This window comes from Hydra viridissima, unplaced genomic scaffold (genome assembly GCF_058129835.1).
Source record: "Hydra viridissima isolate aposymbiotic clone 2 unplaced genomic scaffold, HvirCarnegie_v1 scaffold_5, whole genome shotgun sequence".
Classification (NCBI taxonomy): domain Eukaryota; kingdom Metazoa; phylum Cnidaria; class Hydrozoa; order Anthoathecata; family Hydridae; genus Hydra; species Hydra viridissima.
The window spans coordinates 19443240-19465716 of NW_028324304.1; the positions used below are offsets into that span (position 1 = coordinate 19443240).

At 27.5% G+C, this 22477-nt stretch overlaps 1 protein-coding gene and 1 pseudogene across 1 annotated transcript; one reads left to right on the plus strand and one right to left on the minus strand.

Moving 5' to 3' along the window:
• Positions 1 to 474: 474 nt before the first annotated feature.
• On the plus strand, positions 475 to 15085 carry LOC149889223 (O-acyltransferase like protein-like). Its single transcript, XM_090087932.1, has 15 exons — positions 475 to 899; positions 1349 to 1500; positions 2038 to 2116; positions 4830 to 4956; positions 6406 to 6590; positions 6778 to 6948; positions 7888 to 7981; positions 8071 to 8160; positions 8620 to 8797; positions 11301 to 11380; positions 11501 to 11635; positions 12426 to 12552; positions 14225 to 14408; positions 14505 to 14647; positions 14801 to 15085. The coding sequence occupies exons 1-15, from the start codon at positions 662 to 664 to the stop codon at positions 14915 to 14917; spliced, it is 2100 nt and encodes a 699-aa protein (XP_089944058.1). The 5' UTR covers positions 475 to 661; the 3' UTR covers positions 14918 to 15085.
• Positions 2828 to 3631, minus strand: LOC149889224 (uncharacterized; annotated as a pseudogene).
• Positions 15086 to 22477: the final 7392 nt, after the last annotated feature.

Below are 22477 nucleotides of genomic sequence, written 5' to 3' on the forward strand. Positions count from 1 at the left end.
AAACCGGAATGAAATTGTCGTTATTGTTAAAATTTGATTGTCATTTGTTTTATTATGCAGTACAGAAACGCGTCAAAGAAGGCCCGTGCCATTTTCAAGTTGTTTGCATAATTTCTTTAAATTTTTGAATTAGACCTCTTTCATAATTAACACTAAATGAATTCCGTATAACGTTGTAATTACAACTACTTTTTAAAAGATTCATTTTTGACGATATCGTAAAAATTACATTGAATATATTTAGTTTAAAATCATGTCATGTGAAATAAGTGATTAATTTTTTTTTTTTAATTTTGACTTAGACCACTTTCATAATTATGGGCACAAGTGAAGTCATTAAAAAGTCATTTTCGAAAGAATCGGAATCGTTAAAAAAGGTAGAGAATCGCGATTCTTACGATTTCTTGAGAATCGTTGGAATATGGAGAATCGGAGTCGGAATCGGCCCATCTCGAAATAAAACAGATTTTGATTCCCATGAGTTTCGTCTTTCGGCAAAAAATGGTCATAAAAGTCAATCATGTGATAAGTCAATGATACGAGAGTGTAAAGTCCATCTATTCTCAAACAAATGGTGAAATAATTCTTAAAGCTAAATTGTCTTATTTGAGCAGCATACCAAAATACAAGAATATACAATCTGCTCAGCTTCTATATCGAAATGTGGAACATAAATGTATATTTGTTTTTAATAGCTTTGCCCAGCTCAAGCTGCTTACTACCAAATCCTGCTAATTCAACAGATATCTTTAGTAGAATCGATGTTTTCAAAACGATCAGAGACCTTTTAAAGTTTGATGGTTCAACAATAAATAAGATAAACAGTTTAGTATCAGAAAATTTTACAAATGCTTGCATACTTGCTTTTACAAAATTAAATAGAAATGAAATTGGAGCATGTAAGTTACATAATTTTAACGCAGCAAATTTGTTATTTAACTTCTTTATATATATACATATATATATATATATATATATATATATATATATATATATATATATATATATATATATATATAAATTCACTGTTTTCTTTGATGTTATTTTAAAAGATCAATTGTTGCAATAATTATAATAAAAGACTTTGTAGCTGTTATACTTAACAATTTCTTCTTTATTTAATGTTAAACCTATTACAGAAATTATCAGAACTAAAACTTATTTGCACCCAGAGATTTCTGCTTTTTTTTAAAAAAAAATTTTTTAAAAACCTTAAATGATTATGAAAATATTATAGCTATTTCCAAATAATAGGAATTACACTTTAATTTTAAATTGCCGCCTTGTTAATTTTGTTGTTAATATGTTTGTTGTTTTTTAAAGCATTGTATTATCTCTTGCATAATAGATATTGATGCTGATGGAAAACCTCAGGCTGGCATAGCTTTTGGAGGGTTTAACTGGATGGGAAGCTCATCAGAATGTTTGTCTCAAAAAAATTCAAGATTTTGCACCATGAATAATATATTTGTAGAAGGACTATCAAACTCATTTGCACCAGTAAGTTCAGAAATTAGTTTATTGGATATTACCCAGTGTTTTGCACTAGAAGATTTGTCAAAAATTTGCAACATTTATAAAAGTTTTTCAAAATTTTTATTAAAAAAATTTTCATGCTTAAACAACAAAGAGTTTTCAAAGTAATTCTCCTGATCTTTTTAAAAATATTTTATCGCTTTGTATATCTTTTACATTGAACATTAAGTATCTAGAGAAATTTATCTTAAAATCACTGACAATCATTAAGTGAAACTTTATAAAGCTTAAACTTACTATGTAATGTATGTATGTGCTTGATTATGCTAAAAAATACTTTATTAGATGTTAAAATTGATGCAGAAAAGATATATCATTTTATTTAAAACTCTTAATATGGATTTGAATATTTGAGGTTATATCTGACCATATTAGAGCAACTGTGAACATATTAGATTGCTGTTTATAAACATTGAGGCTATTTTCTGCAAATTCAGCATTAAGTTATGCTGTTTTAACAGTGCGTTTAACAGATCTATTTAATATCTTTTCCTTCTTTAGGCAATCAATCTTGGTTTATGTGTTCCAGACATTTGTGAAGCAAAAGACATAACTATGATTTTGACAGTTTTATCAAATAGTAAGTTGGTTTTTAAGGAAATTTCTATTATTCTGTTTGTTGCCTGTTTGATGTTTTAAAATTTCAATATCCCAAAATATCTTTTAAACGTTTTAATGTTAGGCTTATGTTTACTTAATGATAGTTCCACTAATTATAGTAGTTCCACTAATTTGTTTTATTCTGGTTGTTTATTTTTTACCAACTGGTTGGATCACAACAAAAATTAAATATTAGAGCCAAGCATAAGAAAAAAAACATAAAATTTATGTTAAAGTTTTGTTATAAGAACCACAAAAGAAAGAAAGTCAATTACATTTACAGCAAGCACCTTATGTTTTACGCTGCTCCCAGATAAGGGGTTTAGGTTGAAGGTGAAGGTAGCTGGATTTTTTCTTCATAGAACTATCAGGTGGATATAGTAGATTAACGCTAAACAAAAATTAAAATCGTTGTCGCTCCTTAATTAAGAATGGAATGATTTTTTTATTTTTAATATTGATAATATTTTTAACGTCATAACCTTGTTGTCTATGGTGCTACAGATAGCTTAAATAGACCCTTTGTAGCAGGAGTAATCTTACAATTTAAAATGATAATGACAATGTATAAATATAGGCCTTGCAGAACAAGCAGAACTTAGGGGTCTTCAGCCCCCTCCCTTTTAAAAATCTTGGGGGCTTTGGTATTTAAAGTCCCCCAAGATTTTTAATTCTGTTTTTTTCAAAATGTTTATTCTTGATAGCTGCTTTCTTCAACATGGCGGACGATTGCCAATAAAAACATGTGTAAAAACATGTCGGACGATAAAATAATTTTGTTTACACTAGAGTCCTTTTGTTTCCTTAATTGATCTTCAAGTTTTTCTGATTGAAAAAGACTCATAACAACTTTAATTGACCATTGGCCGCTGTCAGTACCAATCCTCACAATTGATTTTTGGAGAACAATATCTCTTTGTTTGCATATTTCATCAACAAGCATAGGTATATCTTCAACATATACTACATCTTTTTTAACCTCTGTATGATTAGCACCTTGCTGAAATGTCAACTGCTGAATGCAATAAAACTGATTTAGTGAATGGGAATTTCTATTCACACCAATCTCCACATTGGTTTCAACTCCTGATTGACCAACATCTTTTCTTATTTCAGTCAACATAGTTTTAATAACACATTCAGGCAGATTGTTTTTTTTATAATATTAAATACTGTGTCTAAAGTAATCTTTTTTGGAGAGATACTTTTTCCAAGGTGTATATTTAGTGATGTTCCAAATATTGATAGTGTATGAGAGCTTGAATTTGGACTGCTTTTTTTTTCCTGTGGCAAGATTGGGTCAATGTACTCCCTTAAGTTCATCTCAATGTAACTTCTTGTGTCTTTTGCCAGACTACAGATTGGGCATTGACATAATTCAGACACCACCTGTATTCTCCCAAGCATTGAAATAGTAACTCTTCCTCTTTTCCAGGAGATTTCTGCATTTTAACATTTTTCCCTTTCTGTAAAAAATATTTTTATCTTGCATTTAAGAAATAAAAAATATTTTTACAAAAAGTGACAAATTAAAAATGACATAAAAAGATAAATACCTCTTTCTTAAATATTGCAGTTTTGCATTTCGAAAATTCCAGTAGGAAAGGAGTTCACATTAACATCAAAACCTTTATCTATATGCTTCTTTACTAGATATTTTAAAGCAATTTGAGCTGTATTTTGTAGGGATATACATTGTTTGTTCCACACATTTTAAAATTTAATATATATATATGTTTACTTATATAACATATAATTCTAAAAAATAAATGTAATCTCATTATATTTTAAAAATTTATTAGGCTATCTGTAGTGCCAAAGACAGCAAAGTTTCGGTACATAACAACTTATTATTAAAAAAAAAAAACAAAAAAAAAAAAGTGAAATTTCCATTTAGGAGCGGATACAATTTTAATTTTTGGCTAGGGTTATTTGAGTATGTCTTTCTAATATTTCTGCCAAAAAAATCCCAGGTACCTTTACCTTTAACCTAAACCCTCCACCTGAGAGTGTTTAGAAAGTGATCAAAACATATCAACAAAACCTTTCACCATTTATAGCAGTTTAGCAACTTTTCAGAATGAAAGATCTTGCTGCTGTAAAAGAAAGTGTATTTAACAAAAAATTCAAAATAGATTAATGTCTCTCACTGAACCTGTTTACAGCATCATTCCCCTGCAAGATGTAATGTGCTGCCCTTTTATATCTTATATATATTTCTATCATCAAAATCAGCTTTTTTTTTTTTTTACTCTGAATAACGGTTTTAACTTTTTACCTTCACCTTTTTTTCAAATTGTTTCTTCAATTTTCAAACTTGAAAAACCACAATTAGTTTTACATTAAAGTGGCATTTGCACACACCTGGCTGTCTACTTTCATAACATTTTTTTGCTTAAACAAGCATTGAGCCTAAAAAAAATTAAATTACATAAATGTCCGTGAGCCAAGTTGACATTTTTTGTAATGTAGCAACCAATGTTTTAACAATGTTAAAATACAGTTCTCTTCCTTCATAGTTCAGTATTCTCCTAATTCTTTCATTCATTTACTATTTTTTTTTTTTTTGTAAAATTCGAATATTTTCTAGAGCTAATGGCATTTTCTATTTTACTAATTGTATTGCTTACAGATTTTCTTTTGTATTGATAAAAATTTTGAATTATAAGCAAACTACAAATTTATTTTATTAGTAACAAAGATTGGCAATAAACATTTGTTTACAATTCAAAGAAATCCTGTTTCTATAATGACCAATGGAGATGATGCCTTTTGTTCTGAGAAAACACTTAACATTCCTAGTGGAACTATAGTTATGATGTAAGTATAGTTTTTTTCTTCACTTCCATTAGACTAAGATTTAAGGCTGTCTTAATTGTAAAAAAAATTAAGATTTAAAATTTGTTCAGACTTTTACATTGTTTACTGATTTTTATATTGTAACTTTTATATTGTTTTATATTGTTTACATTGTTTATTTATATTTTGACTTTTATACCTGAGTTTTAGTAGAAGTTAAAAAAAACCACACTTTATTTAAATATTTCAAGTTTTGAAGTTAAAGATTTAAAGATTATGTTACGAAGAAATTCAATGTGACCAATTGTGTTTTCTACTTTGTATATTGTATTATTGAGATTTTCTATTTCTGTATTCTTCAAAATTTTCTCGAAATCTCCAACCTATTTCAGTTATAACCAAAGTATTTCCAGCCAGCATAAGTAGCTTCAAAGCATAACTGTGGTTTGAAAAAACATTATGATAAATCTATTTAGCATCCTCCTCCTTTGTAAAGTTTGCGAAACTTTCAAGTTAAAAAAAAATATTGCAATTGAGCAATCAATTATTATAATTGGACAAGGTTTTTTTGTATTCTGTTACATAAACACCTTAGCTTGTTTAAAAGCTGATGTCTCTATTTGTTGTCCTAATCTCAAGGTTTGGTGTGACATTATAAACACCTTGTACACACAGAAAGTGAAAGTCCATTCATTATCCTATGTGAAGGGATCATGAAATTTTTCCCTTAAGTGAAGCTCATCCTTTGTTTGCTTGTTTTCTTTTCAAAAAATTTTTTGGAATTTTTTTTTTTTTTGATAAATAAAAGTAATGTTTTATCAGTTGCATCATTCAAGTTGCAACATTCAAGTTGCAACATTCTTCAAACAAATAGTTGTTTAATATCCTCTGATAGTTGTTTGTCATATATTGAGATCAAGAAAATGTGATCGTATTGTATGACAACAATATTTAAGAATCTTGAAGAAAACTTTTATAAAGATTTCAGTTCTATAAGCCCTAATAAAGCTGGATTAGAGCTTCTTCTTCAGTGTTTTTCTGCACTGAAAAAACAGCACTGAAAGTTTATCATGTTCATCATAAATTTTGCACACAGGATTTCAAGATTTCTGGAGTGATTTTCTTTCGCTGCCCTGACAATGTAAATTGCCCACAAATATAGCAAAAGGTGTCTGGTGAATTAGCACAGGCCAACTTTTTTTTTATGGAGAAGTTTAGTTTCAATTAGAATTTTGGTTGTTTTATTTAAACTATTAAAGTTAACCTTGTAAAATGCCTAATAAATGCATTTTTTTTTAAATTATTTTTTGTTTTTAAAAGAACTGTAGATATTTCCATAACATATTAAAAATGCATGATAATTTACTTAGTTGTGATAGCAGAGTTGTAATAGTGTAATAGAAGTAATAGCTCTAGGATTGTAAGATTTACTTATGGATTCTAAATTTCATATTCATCTTGAATTTTTAGTGTTATTACATCCATACTGCTAGCATTATGCTTTTTGGGAACTTTGGCAGAAATGGTTTATGATTTCATGCAAAAGCATAGTACACATAAATATATCTTGCATATTGAAGAAGAAAGTATCAACAAAGGTTATGATGAGAAAAAAAATGAAATAACAATGCACCTTGTTAAAACTGAAAATAAAGGTATAGTTTTAATATCTATGCTATTTGAATTTTAGAATTGTTAAGATGTAGAATTTGAATGAGCAATTAATTGTGTTATTTGTTCTCAAAAGTTACATGTGTGTTAGTAAACTATTAGCATAATATCGTATTTATAAAATATGTTCTGCATATTCTATAAAAGTGTTTTCCTATATATTTTATTTAGGTGGAATGCTTTCAGAGTTCCTGATCTGCTTCTCACTACTAAAAAACACTAAAACGCTCTTTAATACAGATTCTCCTGATGGAGCTATAACATCAATAAGCGGAATACGAGTTTTGTCTATAATGTGGGTAGTTCTTGGGCACATACTGGTATTTGATCTCGGCACATTTGGTTGGTAATATAAGAATTGCTTAATAATTGTAAAAACATTGTTATTTTAAGAAATGTTTTAATTCAAATTACTCAAAAGACTCTCTTCCAGTACCAAATATTGTGCTAAATATTTCTGCTTCTACATCATCCAACATTTTTCTGTTTTTTTGTAATATTTCTCTTAATTCTTAATTTTGTAATAAATAAAAATCTTTTATACTTTTAATATTTTTCCAATTTTTTTCAATGTTTAACTTTTTTAATCTTGAGTTTTAAATTGAAAGTAAAAATGTAAAAAACAAATAAAAATAAAATTAGTAAAATTAATTTTAAAAACATTAAAAAAAAAGAACTATAATGATTTTGTCTGTCCTACAAAAACATTTTCATTTAGTTTAAGATATTAAGCTGTCCGCTCATCATTCATCTTTTTATCTCTTCACCTTTAATCGTTTAATCTTTAATCATGGTTAATTTTCATAATTAGTTTTAATCGTATTCATCTTTAATCATAATCTTCATAATTAATTTTAATTGTTATTTTCTTTAATCATGATCTTTATAATTGATTTTAATCGCAATTATCTTTAATCATAATCTTCATAATTAATTTTAATTGTTATTTTCTTTAATCATAATCTTCATAATTAATTTTAATTGTAATTATCTTTAATCATAATCTTCATAATTAATTTTAATCATAATTATCTTTAATCATAATCTTCATAATTAATTTTAACTAGAATTAATCTTCAACTTTAGTCTTTTTCTTTTATCTCTTAATCTTTAATCTTTTAATCATAGCTAATATTTATTTATTAAATCTCCATCTTTAAAATATTGATTGAATGAATTTTATAAGATAAATTGTTGATTTTGAATTTTATTTACAAATTCCCATACGATTTTACATATTTATAAAAATTTCTTTTTCTTATTATTTTTTTTTTTTTATAGATAATCTGTTAACAGTGGCATCTTGGGAAAAAAGATTTACAATGCAAGGTGTACTCAATGCAACTCTTTCTGTTGATACTTTCTTTCTTATGAGGTTAATGCTCTGATAGCTTTCTTATATAATGAAGCATTAGATTTGACCATAAAACATCAGTTGATAATTTTTTTTCTGTCTTTTTTTAGCGGTTTATTGGTAGCATATCTGAGTATGAAGCGATACAATAAAACAGGAAATCTTCCCCTTTTGCGCTATTATGTACATAGATATGTGAGGTTTGTATTCTTTACAATCATCCAGTATTTTAATAATAATTGCATTTCAACTGAATTTTTATGAGTATTACAGAGAAGTGTGAGTGTTGCATAAATAAATTCTGGGTTATTTTTAATGAAAATTAAATAAAATGCAAATAAAAGTTAAAAAATGAAAGCAGTTGTTTTGAGCTTATTTATTAGAAAAGAAAATTTTATACTCAATTCAAATATTTGAAATATTATATAAAAGCCAATTGCATTGTTTCTTTTTTTAAATATTAAATACTCATAATGAAAAAAGTGTTGAAGTTAGTAAACCACTTCAGATATTCTTATGCTTCATTTTTAGCATACAATATTTCTTTTTTTAATTTTTCGTTTAAGTATTTGAACTGTTTGTTAGTATTAAACAGTTTTACAAAATATTCAATAAAGAGAGTAAAACGCTGTTCAAATGAACAAATTTTGTCTTTTTAGATTGACTCCTTCATACGCTTACATGATTTTCTTCTTCGCGTATGTGTTTCCTGTTATATCAAGCGGTCCATTTTGGTATACACAAGCATCAAAGTCCCATCAAATAAAATCTTGTGAAAAGTACTGGTGGACAAATCTTCTTTATATTAATAATTTTTATCCAGTTCAAGCAGATATGGTAACTTTTTTTTGAACTTTGGGTCTTAACTTTTCTGTAAACTTGAATGTTAATATATACAGAGAGGGTGGGAAAGAGCAGGAAGGGGGTAAACCTAGAATATTTTTTTAAAAAGTTTTGTCAAAATTTATTTTAAAAAAAAAGCTTTATCTTTCATTGATAATACTTCCTTAAGAAAATGAAGGTTAGTATTTGCACCTTCTTTATGTATGGTATGTCCAGAAAGTTTATAGAAGGGAAAATTTTTTATGTTGGCCAAAAAATTCTTTTGGTAGGGTATTATAATTGATAAATAACAAATATTATTATTTTTAGAGGAAACAGAATTCAGATTGATTAAATGAATCAAAAATGACAAAATTCCTTTAAACTTTTAACATTCATTTATTCCTAGGTAAAATATTGATTGATAATAGAAGAGAGGAAAGTGTCATAGTATGCACCAAAAAAAGGTGTCATCGAATAGAGGATTTTATTTACTCTAATTATTAAAAAAGTGATTTTAAACAAATCTTTTACTTTGACAAATTTATTAACAAAAATTAGATTGGCATCATAAAAAATATGCTCTATAAACTTTCTAGATAATCTGTATGATGTGGCTTTTTTTTTCTTTTTTTTGTCTTTCTTGTTTTAATTTCGTGTTAATTTAATCAAAAGTTTTATAATACTTTATGAAATTTTTTTGGTGGTGTGTAATATAATTAACAACAAAGATTATCATTTTGGAGAAAGTTGGATAGATTAGATAAATCATAACTATATAGCCATTGGGTTTAAACCTAATGGCTACTTATTCACAGGTAAAAAAATCAGTAATTGATTATCAATAGAAGAGAGGGAAGAGTCGCACATGCACAAAAAAGGTGCAAATAAATAGAGGAACTTCTACTCTATTTAATAAATTAAAAATCTTTTGCCTTGAAAGTTTTACCATCAAAAAGCTAGACCAATATCATTAAAAAATTACCCTTGTATAAACCTTCTGGACACACTGTATATGTAGTAACCATAATAAACTGTAAATGAATCAAATAAGAAACTAGAAAAGCTGCTCAAAATAAAGTATTCATCAATTTTAATTTAAAGTTAAGTAATAATTCTAATGCATTAATATATGAAGGTAAAATATTTCAAGAATATTTATTCCAGTAGGCATCTAATAAAAAAGTTTTAAACTTTTGGTTTGCTGGTCCACAAAAACTTGCGCGGGGATTTACAGTTTTGACTATTTGATTTTTTTTTTTCCATGAAAATTGCAAATCTTTAATGTTTCTACAAATGTTTTTTGTCTTTCTCATTTTTCATTAAGTGGTTGCCCAGTACTCTTTAATAACACTTAATTCTGGGCAGTTTGGAGGATGAGCCATTTAAGGGATATTGTTCACATCGTTTTGTTCTTACCATTCCATAACCAGTTTATCATGATAGTTTGATGCCAATGTTTTGGGTATTTAAATTTATCTAATTTTCATCTATAAAAGACAATGTAAAAGACAGTCTCAGGAGTTCTTTTTTGATAGTTTTATTTGATGTAAGTTTTATGATTTTCAATATTAGATTAATTTTTAGAAATAAGATTGTTGTACAACTTTCTTCAGTGATTTCTTGAACTCTTTTCTGAAGTTTCAAAAAAGATTGGTTTTTTTTTGTGATTTGAAAGAATGAAGACCATGTTTATTTCAAACTTTTGCAACAAAGCTATAAGAAAATCCAACTCTTTTTGCATATTCTGGAAGTGAAAAACCTGAATTAATTTTGAAACCATTAACAAGTTTTCTTATCAGTTTTTTTATCTTGAAAACTCTCCTTTCTTCAACCATGATATATTCGGATGTATTTACAACTATTTTTATATTGCATTGCAATAAATTAACTAATTATTACTTATGATTAGACCCTATAGAAACAGCCTCTATAATTTAACATATAGGCCTCTTATAAACAGCCTCTATAATTTAAGATAAAGCCCTCTTACAAACAGCCTCTAAGATTTAAAATAACTTAATAAAGTAAATTGGTGTAGTAAAGCAGTCCATGATAGTATCTTGCATAAAATGGGTTTAGTAAAAACGTACAAAAAATACTAAACATTATTGTGCACTTACTTAATAAGCAGCATTTGCATCTTTACTTTTTTACTAAGAAATTTTTTATAAAGTATTACAATGCTATAATTTAATGACAAAAATTGCAACCATTTTTTACAAATTTTGAGTCATGCACAGTACAGTTCTGTTTCTTTAAGCATTTTAAAACAGTTACTTCAATATTTTTGTTTTTAAATTTTGGCATAGTTTTTTTGTTAAATTTCATCATAATTTATTTAATACTTCAAAAGGTTTTGATAATTGCCTTCAGTTTGTTTTTATTTTTTTTCCTTTTGAAAGTGTGTTTTAGAGAAGCAGAAGTGAGGGTGTTAAAATCCATGTGACACTAAATATATAAAAATTATTTGATATTAGTTATTAAGTTCTATAACTCTACTTGCTTGTTTTTGCAGTGTGCTGGCCATAGTTGGTATTTAGCAAATGACATGCAGTTTTATGTTTTAAGTCCAATCATCCTTTGGTTTATGCACAGGTTAGGTATTTGCTGTGTTGAATTAAGCAAAAGCTTTGTGCTAGTTTTTATTAATATCCTATAATTGTTATTTTTATCAATGTTTTAATGTTAACTTCTATTAATCTTTTAATGTTTTAGATTTAAGCTAATTGGAACACTAGTCATCAATGGTTTGCTAATAATTGTTTGCTTTGTAACAAATGGTATTTTAATGGATCACTTTGATGCATCTCCTTTAATATTTCAAGGAGCAAGTAATGATCTGGAAAATCAGTAAGAATATTGTTTCTTCAATGTGTCCAAGATGTTAGTGTTAATTGTAAAAATAGTGATAAAAATGTTTTTTTTTTTTAAGTGTTATTTAAAACATTTTTATATCTATTCTTTCCAGGAAAAAATCTTTTTTACCATTTTTGTTGTTGAAATAGTCTTAACCTCTGTTTGATCACATTTTGTACTGTTGTGTATAGTTTATGTACCCATCCATACATTTTATTCATTCATTATTTAATTATGCATCATGTATGTATCCATTTATAAAATAAAACCATATAAATGTGTGTGTTGTTTGGAAACCATGTTTTACAAAAAGATTTTAGATATGTTTTGTTGAAATATTTTCTGCTTTATTAAAAAAAGAAAACTCTTTTTACTTAAAAATATTTAAAATTTTTACTTTCATAAAAATAATTAACTTCATGTTAATAAATAGGAAATCAGCTTCAAACCAAACAAATTTAATTGTTATCTTATTTAATTAATTTCACTTCTTAGTTGGAGATGTTTCTTTCCATTTGTTTTAAATCAATGTGGTTTAGTTATTTATATGATGGCTCTAGGAACATAAAACCTTTCTATAGCTGTACCTGTTATCAATGGTTTTAACACTAATAACCACTGTCTTCAATGGCCATATGTTGCATGGAAAAAATCAATGCTGGAGCAAACAAAATTGAACTTACAAATTATAATGGATGCATCCATCTTATTTTTTTGAATTTGTCATATTGTATTTATTTCTTATCATTTTTTTTTGAATAAAATCTTTATAAAATGTGTTTAGAAGTATAATGAGCTATATGTCAAACATTTACATGAAGTTTTATGCACGATATTCACCTTATTTGATCGGGCTTATTCTTGGCTACATATTGGCTAATAAATATACACTTGAAGGAAGATTCAAATACGTGAGTTTTTTTTTAATAAATATACACTTAAAGGAAGATTCAGATATGTGAGTTTTTTTTTTAATAACTGTTAATAACTTAAAAAGATTCTTTAAATTTGAAGTTTTTACCTTTTTTTTCAATGCTAAAACCTCTTCGAAATGAATAGGTAAATTTTCCTTAAAGCTTAAACCCCTTCTTGTCTGTCTTTTATCCTATGTAAATAGAGTAAAATCATAAATATAAATAGGGTAAAATCAGGGTGTATGGGTATCAAAAAGTCAAAAAATGGTGCTGTGAAATATTTTTTACAATAAGATTGTATTTTGTCAGCAATTAAGATTTGAGTACATCTTTTCTGCAATTTTTGTTATCAAAATTTTAAAATTTTACAAATTTTTTGTATAAATGATTACTAATTACCCGCAAAGTAAATATGTATATTTATTTTGGACTTTAGCTACAAGACTTCAAACAAATGTAACTGACCTTACAGCAATAATAGCATTCATATTGTTGTACACAAAGATGATTTATAACAAGAGATTTAAATGTTTCATTATACAAATAAACCTCGAAAAATTTTTTTGCTAAGTTTTTCTATGCTCAAGATAAAAGATATTGTACTGAATTACATTAGTTTGAAAATAAATAGCTATCGGTACACTCTGGAGACCTTTGCTAAGGTTATTTTAAGGAGATTCAACCTTATTTTCTCATTATTAATTTTGGGTGCTTTTACCCTACCATATAACTATTTTTTTTTAAATTTAATCAGTATATTTAACTTTTGCTTGTTGTAATATAAACAGAGAAGTCCAAATTTAAAAGTTGTATATTAAGTTTTTATTGGCTTCTTTGTTTTGTTTGTTTTCTATGTATGAACATAAGACTATCCTGGATTTTTTAAGCTGATTGAAGGAGTATGGGTAACTTTTGAAAATGATTTTAAAGTTTTAAGCATATTGTTTACCCTTTTTTATATTATCAATTTTTCTCACATTTTCAATATTTATGCAATGTTATCCATAAGTATCACTACTAAAACTACTACTCCACCACTTCCAAATCCCAACTGAAATTTCACATTGAAAAAAGAAAATTATGACAAATTTTTTATTTCTTTAATATGGGGTGCAATTTTATTAGAGGGGGGTAGAAATCTTTTACCATTATTTAATATATGCAACAAAAAAAAAAAAGAAACAAATAAAACTTTATAAACCCACATTTTTTTTAGGAAAAGTTAATTTTGGGTGCATTTTATGCTTTTTTCTGCCTTGCTCTGGATTTAAGTAAAGTGTATCTTAAGTTGACCATAAACATTTTTTGATGTCTTTGATACAAGCTATACAGACCTTTCCACTAATTGTTAGCTGTTGGGTAAATTATTAAGAATAATTATTTGAGAAATTCGCAAAGCGGTTTTCATGTGATGAAATTAGGAAAGAAGTTGGAGGCTCAGCTTCTATAAAAAAAAATACAAGCAAAAGATGATAAATTTTTTAAATAAGTATAATTTTGTCTTATCTGCAGAATTAGCCATATAGTTTGAGCTTAATTAACTAAGCGGTGCTGATAATAAACTAAATCTAAACTTTGGCTCTGAAATAATAAATTCTACCATCTTTAAAAACAAAACCAGATCATAACATCATTTTGAGATTTTTTATTGTTATGTTTGTAATTTTAGGCTTTCAATATTATGGGATGGTTTTGTGCCGTTGTAACTGGAGTGTCGGTTATTTATGGACCATATACGGTCACTGATCATCTGTGGAATCATGCGGAAGTATATACTTACGGTATTTCGTTTCGATGTGTATGGGCCATCGCTGTTTCATGGGTCATTTTTGCTTGCCATTCGGGATTTGGTGGTATGTTTTTTTGTTTTTTTTTCCTTAAATGGTCATTGAAGGTTGTTTATGTAATATTTTTTGTTTTTATTTATATCCATTTGTTTTTTGTATTAGGTCTCGTAAATGATTTAATGAGTTGGCGTGCATTTATTCCACTTGGGCGCCTATCTTACGCTGTATATCTTATTCATCCGATGGTTATCAACTTATTTTTTGCTTCATCTCAAGTTGCTGTGGATATGACGATCCTCAATTATGTAAACAGATAATTGCGTGCATTTTTTTTTTTTTTTTTTTTTTTTTTTTTTCAAACTACCAACATGTACCTAGGTGTAAAAAGGTAAACATAGATAAATAAATTGTAGATAAATAGACATGAACTGATCTTTTTCTTTTTTCTTTTTTTACAGGCATATCTATTTGTCTCAATGACCACAATTTCATTTGGGTGTGCTTATGTGCTGGCTGTTTGTGTTGAGTATCCAGTTTTCAACCTTGAAATGTTTTTGGAGAAATTAAGCCGTTAGGTTTTCCAACGCTCATAAAACTTATGAAGTAAAGATGCTTTATTTCGCTTTAAACCAAACGTTTTTTGTTGCTTGCTGCTTTAAATCATTTGATTTTCGAAACGTTTCTCCCTTTTTTTCTGATGTAAGAATTAGAAATAGTTTAAATATTGGAAACGCTCTCTTTAATTCGCATTATTTGATTGTGTCCTATTTTTGTTGCTGTTGTTGTAAAATAGTTTGTAAATTTTTAAACAATGATTTTAAATAATTTTAGATATAAATATAGATACATTATATAAAATTTAATATATTTATAACATTTTTTTTTTTTAATATACTTTTCTTTTATAAAATTTTTTATAGTTTCTGTATTTTTTGTATTAATATTATTAATCTTTTAAAAGCTTCCGTTTTTACTTATATTTAGTAAATATTTCTTCATAATTTTGTTACCATCTTAATTTTTCAAGCAAGAGTTTTGTCGGAATATAAAGTCTCGTTTTTTGTTCTCTTTAAACATAAAAATAATAATAAAATTGTCCTTTTTATATTCCCTCATTTCGTGATTTTATGTTTTTTCACAAAATTCGGGAAAGTCCGTAAGCATGGCATCATCAGTCGTCAACAATCGATCGTTTATTATCTAAGCGTCTGCGCATCGTTTTATTTCCCTATTGTCATCATTCCGGTTTGATATTGGAAAAAAGTGTCATCGGATTGACGAGAGTTCCGGTATATACCGAGATTTAAACTACAAAACCGGTTAAAATATTTTTTAACGATGTTTTGTGGTAATCATTCCGGTAACACTTTTTTTCCAATATCATATCGGAATGATAACGATATGGAAACGAAACGATACGCAGACGCTTATTATTATCATTTCAAGAAGTTCACCGTAAAAAATGTCGACTCAAATCTTTTAAACTTGCTGAATTGTGAGGTAAAACCATCTGTTGAAAAAAATCTGAATATTTTTGCTGGAGATGAATTAAAGTGTTTAAATGAAAAATCTACTTAAAAACTGAAAGTTCTCTCATTTTGAAAATGTTTAAAAGTGCACAGTTTCAATCACAGGAAAACTCCCTATAACATTCTCTTTTAATTGCATATTACAACGTATCTCCACATATTTAATTTCTTATGAGATATTTCAAGTTGGAACTTGCACTGTTGTTTAACAAAAAACATTTTCTTATTTACGTCCAAACGTTGGACGTAAATACGAAATGTACACTTCATTTTTATTTTGTTGCAACTGAACACGGGGTGAAATAAAAATAGCTCCTAAGAAAAAAGAAAAATAATTTTAAATGTCATCGTTTTGACTAAACTTAAAATTTCGCATTTGAGAAGATTTTTGAGAAGATTACTTATACAAAGAAGGACAAGAAAATTCATATATAAAAAAAATTGCTTGATCTTTTTTTTATGAGCAAGCTGCAGAACGTTTTGCTGATCCAGAAACATTTTTTAAAGCTCGAAGGTAAGAAATCTATCATTGGATGGTTTTCCAGATTACTGATCTACTTTGTTACTTTTTTCCTATAAATATACAATAATTACTTATGAATATCCAACAGTTATTCATTGGAATTTCAAACAACAGTAAACTTTTCATAACTAAATTTCCAGTGATGAAAAAATTCTAGCAAAATATGAAAACTTTTTATACTTCATTAAATTTATGTTTACTCCTCACAGACTTATCAAGTCTACATAAACTTTGTCGGAGAATATCAAGTCTACATAAGATATGTCGGAAAATATCAACACTACATAAACTTTGTCGGAGAATATCAATAACTCTGTTATAGTCATTATAATTACTTCTACTACTTTACTTCTACTAAATTACTTCTACTAAACACAAAACTGTTTTTGAGTTTTAACAAAATCTGATTCTAATATGCAAGATAGTTAACTATCTTTCTTGGCTATGAAGCAACGCCACCAACTCACAAATAATGTCGTTATGATCGTCGCTTAGATGTCGAATTTATTATGAAAAAAAAAAATCAAATATCAAAGCATCAATGACCCTAATTCAAACAATAACGATATAAGATATGATATAAGAATTCCTCAACCGAAATATAAATGATGATGGTACTTACTAAATGTCTTTATCTTTTTAATGAATAAATACTCTAAAATAATTAACTCTAGTATATTCTTTTAATATCACCATTACAGATAATAATTTGCAATCAAATATTATTCAAAAAATATTCTCTTACCACGTCATGGCCGAAATGTCTGTCAAAATTAGAACTATTCTTATTTTAAAAGTCTTACCTTTTTCTTTAAAATTATCCCTTTGCTTCTCTTTCTTTAAATTTTCTTCCAAAATCTCTTTTCTCTCCTTCGAAAAACTCTCTTTTTAAAAACCTCCAAAAAATTCTTAAAAAATTTCTGCATGATTTTTCTCCACCCTTTTTTTCAACTCTTTTTTTCTTTCAACCCTTTTTTTTTTTTCAATCTTTTTTCTTTAAACCCTTCTTTTAACATATGTACGCAGGTGTTTCTTAAATTAAGAGCTGTTCTAGCGTAAAAAACGAATTTTATTTTCAACTACGTTTAGTGATTTTTTTTTCGACCTCTGAGTCATGCTCTCTTAAAGAGATTTTACAAGTTATCTTTTGATTAACGCTTATCTTAACTAAAGGACTATCGCTTACTTAATTGAACTATCATCATTGTATCAGTGAAATTACAACTGAGTCGTTATTACGAAAACAGTTTTAATCTTTAAAGTTGCGACTGTTTAATTTTTCATGCAAATTTACCTATGCCCACCTGCTATTTCGATAACGAATGAGTAGATTCGTCTCGTACTTTTCTTCTGTAGTTAAGCGTTAAATGCTTGACTCAAGTAAAAGTTAAAGATTATGCTTACAGCTTCTTTCCTTTTTCCTCCTCACAATAAAAATCAAAAAAAAAAAAAAAAAAAAAATACTTTAGGTTTTCTGCTTAAAAAGGTAACAATTAAACTTAGTGTCGGACAATATTTATATGAACTTTTAAAATGAAAAATGCCTTCTGAAGACTCAGAAGAACTCATTATCAATTAATGAAAGTTTTTTTCTAAATGATAAAAAATGAACTGAATGACAAAAAATGAACTGGCAAAAATTTAAAAAGAGGCATAAAGCAATACAACACACACACACACACACACACACACACACACACACACACACACACACACACACACACACACACACACACACACACACACACACACACACACACACACACACACACACAAACTAAAGTTCGTGTAAAATCATACTGACAATAATATTAGGGGAAATAATATGCAATAGATTTTTTCTTCATGATGACGTGATGAAAAGTTATGATGGACCAAATTTTACTTTTAGCACTTTAAACACGTCATGTGTTAAATAGTAAACCCTTTAAAAGAACTTTAATTGATGTCAAAAATCCTGTGCCGAGTTTTGTGGAGAATAACGTGTGTAATCCGTGAACGTGTGTAAACTCTTGCATTTGTAGGAGAATGTTAGCGAATGAAGCGTTTTGCTAGCTTGTAAGGTTGAAAGAAATGGGGGATAAGAACCTGAGCTTTTAAAGAAAATGTCTCGTTGAAACCAGAATCGCCTGGTTTTTTCATGCTCATTTGGATATGTTTTAAATAGATTTCCAGACAACGTTATTAGCAAGCAGCAGGCAACAAATGTATCAAATCATTTTTTAATGGATAATGAATGAGTAGATAGATTTGTACAAAGATAATTGAAAGTCTTTAGAATATCCAGTTATTAAACCTAATAAGTAAGACTAAATGACAGACATTAGCTGCTTAATTGCTCGCATCATTTATTTTGTCTTTAAGGAACCAATCATTCAAGAGCCTGGTTTATAACTTTTGTCATTTTTTTAACTTTTGTGCATTAGTTATTTTGAGATATCCGTTTTCTTAACCTATCTATATTGTATTCTCATTTATTTGCTGATAAATATGTTTGTCCTCAATATGTTTGTTCTTACCAAAATATATTGGATTATATGTCATTTTTTCGGTCCTTTCTGTTTAGCGCGAAAGCCAATCGTAGTAAGTATATACTTTTGTAGATTCTTTTATTTGGATTTTTTTGGATATTTTTTGGATTACTGAAATGCATCAGTTCATGAAATTATATTTTAAATCATTTTTTTTTTTAAGAAATAGTTTTTAGCTTGCAGCATTTTCTTAAATCAATATGAAAAAGGTATCGTTTATGTCAAAGACGTAAACCGCGTCTTCGTGACAATTTTTATTTAAGCTTTTAAGTTAATGGCGATGGTATATAAGAATGCTTTTAAATCCTTTGACAATTGTTGTTAAAGGACTTCTGGTTTTTTTTTGATGACAACAAATCTGATATAATATATGGAGGAATGATTTTGGTTCAAGGTTCATTTAGAAAAATTACTTTTAAATATGACGTTTTATTTTATTACTGCATGTTACATCCCTAGTTTTATACTATGAAGAGTTCAACGTGGTAGAGGACGAGAAAGAAGTTCTAATTTATACACAGCTTTTTGGTTTCTTTTTAACAATTGTAACATTATATACAACTGTCGCAAATGTCTATAAAAATAAAAACTATGGTGAAACTTTCATTCAAAATTTAATGGCATTGAAAGAATCATTAAATGTAATTATAGCAAACAAATTAAATATAATTATAGCAAACAAATTAAATATAGTTATAGTAAACAAATTAAATATAATTATAGCAAACAAATTAAATATATTTATAGAAAGCAAATTAAATATAATTATGGCAAACAAATTAAACGTAATTATAGTAAACAAATTAAATATAATTATAGTAAACAAATTAAATATAATTATAGCAAACAAATTAAATATAATTATAGCAAACAAATTAAATACAATTATAGCAAACAAATTAAATATAATTATAGCAAACAAATTAAATATAATTATAGCAAACAAAGCGTTTTAACACAAAATAACCAACAAAAATATGTTTAAAAAATATTTGTTGAAATTCGATATTAGTTGCTGGCGGCTAAGGCAATCTATGGCTCGTTGTAAGAGGGAAAACGTTTTCAAAGGCCCCATACCGAATTCTAAGCAAAAAAGAAACGTAACTAACAGATACATGTATATTGTTATTCATCAAGCGAGTAGAAGATCTTTAACTTTGAGGATGAGGGACGGTTGATGGTCCGTTCCCACGGTAAACATAACTTAGAAGATTAGTCCGAAAAGTCAATCCGTTTTTCATCCGAGTTTCATCTCAACTTTCCGCTTGAAATCTGGAGGGTTTTTGAATTGATTTCTTATTATTACGTATGAAAATTGGCAAAATGTTGTAGCTATGGCATTAAATTGATTTATAACTACGGTTTATCATCGGCACACATCTTCATGTTTTAGTGATCGAAACCTAACTTCGAAATCGAAAAATTTTCAAAAAAATTTCAAAAATACCAAAAAAAAGTTTAAAATCGAAACACACTTCAAGTTTTAGTAATCGAAAATGTGTTCATCTATTTGGGTGTTTTAAGGTTTTTTGCATGAAAATATTTATTAAATATTTCTCTAAACATTTAATGCACCTAACTTTAGATTATTAGTTTCAGTTATTTGATGCTTTAATTGTTAACTTTCTTTAATAAGTAAACCTTCATTAATAAATATTTATAAATATGTAATATCTATTTTTTGTAAAGCTTCTTTTAAATAAAGCCCAGGTTTCGATCAAAATGTAAAAACGTTTTGTTTAAAAACAAAGTGACTCACTGACCTGGATTCAAACAAAGTGACTCACTGACCTGGATTCAAACAAAGTGACTCATTGACCTGGTTTCAAACAAAGTGACTCACTGACCTGGATTCAAACAAAGTGACTCATTGACCTGGATTCAAACAAAGTGACTCATTGACCTGGATTCAAACAAAGTGACTCACTGACCTGGATTCAAACAAAGTGACTCAATGACCTGGATTCAAACAAAGTGACTCAATGACCTGGATTCAAACAAAGTGACTCATTGACCTGAATTCAATTGTCAAAACATCAGCTATAACTAGGTTAACGCAACTTAAAGTCATTTCCAATTTGGTAATAACTGTATGTCCAGTTCGTTACCAGTAGATAAGGATCTGAACCAGGTTGTCAATCATAACGTTGCACTATGAAGCAAAAAGCTCAAAAAGTGGCCGTAAGTGGAGTTTTTTTAATACACCATTTTCATTAGTTTTTTTTACAACTTTTTAGAAAAAATATCAAATGATAAGAAAAATATATAATTTTGGTTCTCTCGTGTCTACTATCCTAGTGAGAGAATTGGAACAATAATTTAATAAAAACGTTTATTTCTCTCCAAAATTTTGAGTTTTGGCCGCTTTTTGACCATTTCGCTTCACTGTGCGTTGTCGCGGAAACCACTCTAGGGAACTGGGGAGGGGATACAAAATAATTTTACTTGATTTTCTGCACAATCTGTTGATGCGTAGTGACGGTAGACGGTAAAGGACAGGACAATTCGGATCGAACATTAAAAAGTTAAAGAAATTTGAAACTAGTATTATATGTAAAGAGAATGAAAAAAAAATTAGCGCGAATCAAAAGAACTTTCCAGATTTTAAAATTTCATCAGCATTTTACAGGAAAGTATATAAACATGAAAAATTTATAAACATGAAAAAAAAATTATAAACATGATTTAGGTCAAAATTTAGATTTTTACTCTTAATTTGCCTTCTTATTGTGTTTGTTTTCACTTTCAACTTTATCTTTTAACAAACCGATTTAAATGTATGTGACGTATAGGAAATTTGCTTGTAACTATTTACATTTGTACAAAAAACCTCTAAAACTTCTTATACATCACATCAGAAATAGAAAAAAACCATTTTAACACCGGCCTATGTTTTATCACATCAGTGATATATCATTGATATATATATATATATATATATATATATATATATATATATATATATATATATATATATATATATATATATATATATATATATATATCATGTACTACCCACTGGTATAAAGAGACGTGACGAGGAGAACGGAGGATAAAAGATCAGAAAAACAAAAGAAACCACTTTTTCTCTGACAACAACTTTTTAGTGTTTCAGATATTTAAAGAAGCCAAAGTTTTAAAGTCTGAGTTTTTTATGCCTGTTAATATGAATGGTTGATTTCCTGAGACGCACCAAAACTTCCATAGGCACTGGGAGCTTTCATTGATTCAATAATCGGTCTACGAGAACAGCCTTATTGTATATTGAACACGTGCTTTAAATATTCAAATATTCTGTTTAGCTTTAAACAGCAAATCTGAACGAAACACAGGAGAAAAATGATTGCGTAAAAAAGTTAGGAATTCCGAATTTAAACAAGCCAAAGTTTTAAGATACGAAGTAAATTGATAAACGAATCCTTGAATTTAACGATAATAATCAAGAAGATTAAAGCAATCGAGCTCCATTTTGAAAGTCTTCGTGAAATTTGCATTGCCTTCGTATGGTTATTATGTGGTTGTAATTTAGCTGATGTTTAGTGTTTGTTATTT

Bases quoted from the DNA above. Each gene is read 5' to 3' on its own strand.
- LOC149889223 (XM_090087932.1), top strand. From the start codon at position 662: ATGTGGAACATAAATGTATATTTGTTTTTAATAGCTTTGCCCAGCTCA. The intron at 8,798-11,300 runs GTAACTTTTTTT...TTGTTTTTGCAG, and splicing joins ATCCAGTTCAAGCAGATATG to TGTGCTGGCCATAGTTGGTA. The intron at 12,553-14,224 runs GTGAGTTTTTTT...TTGTAATTTTAG, and splicing joins TTGAAGGAAGATTCAAATAC to GCTTTCAATATTATGGGATG.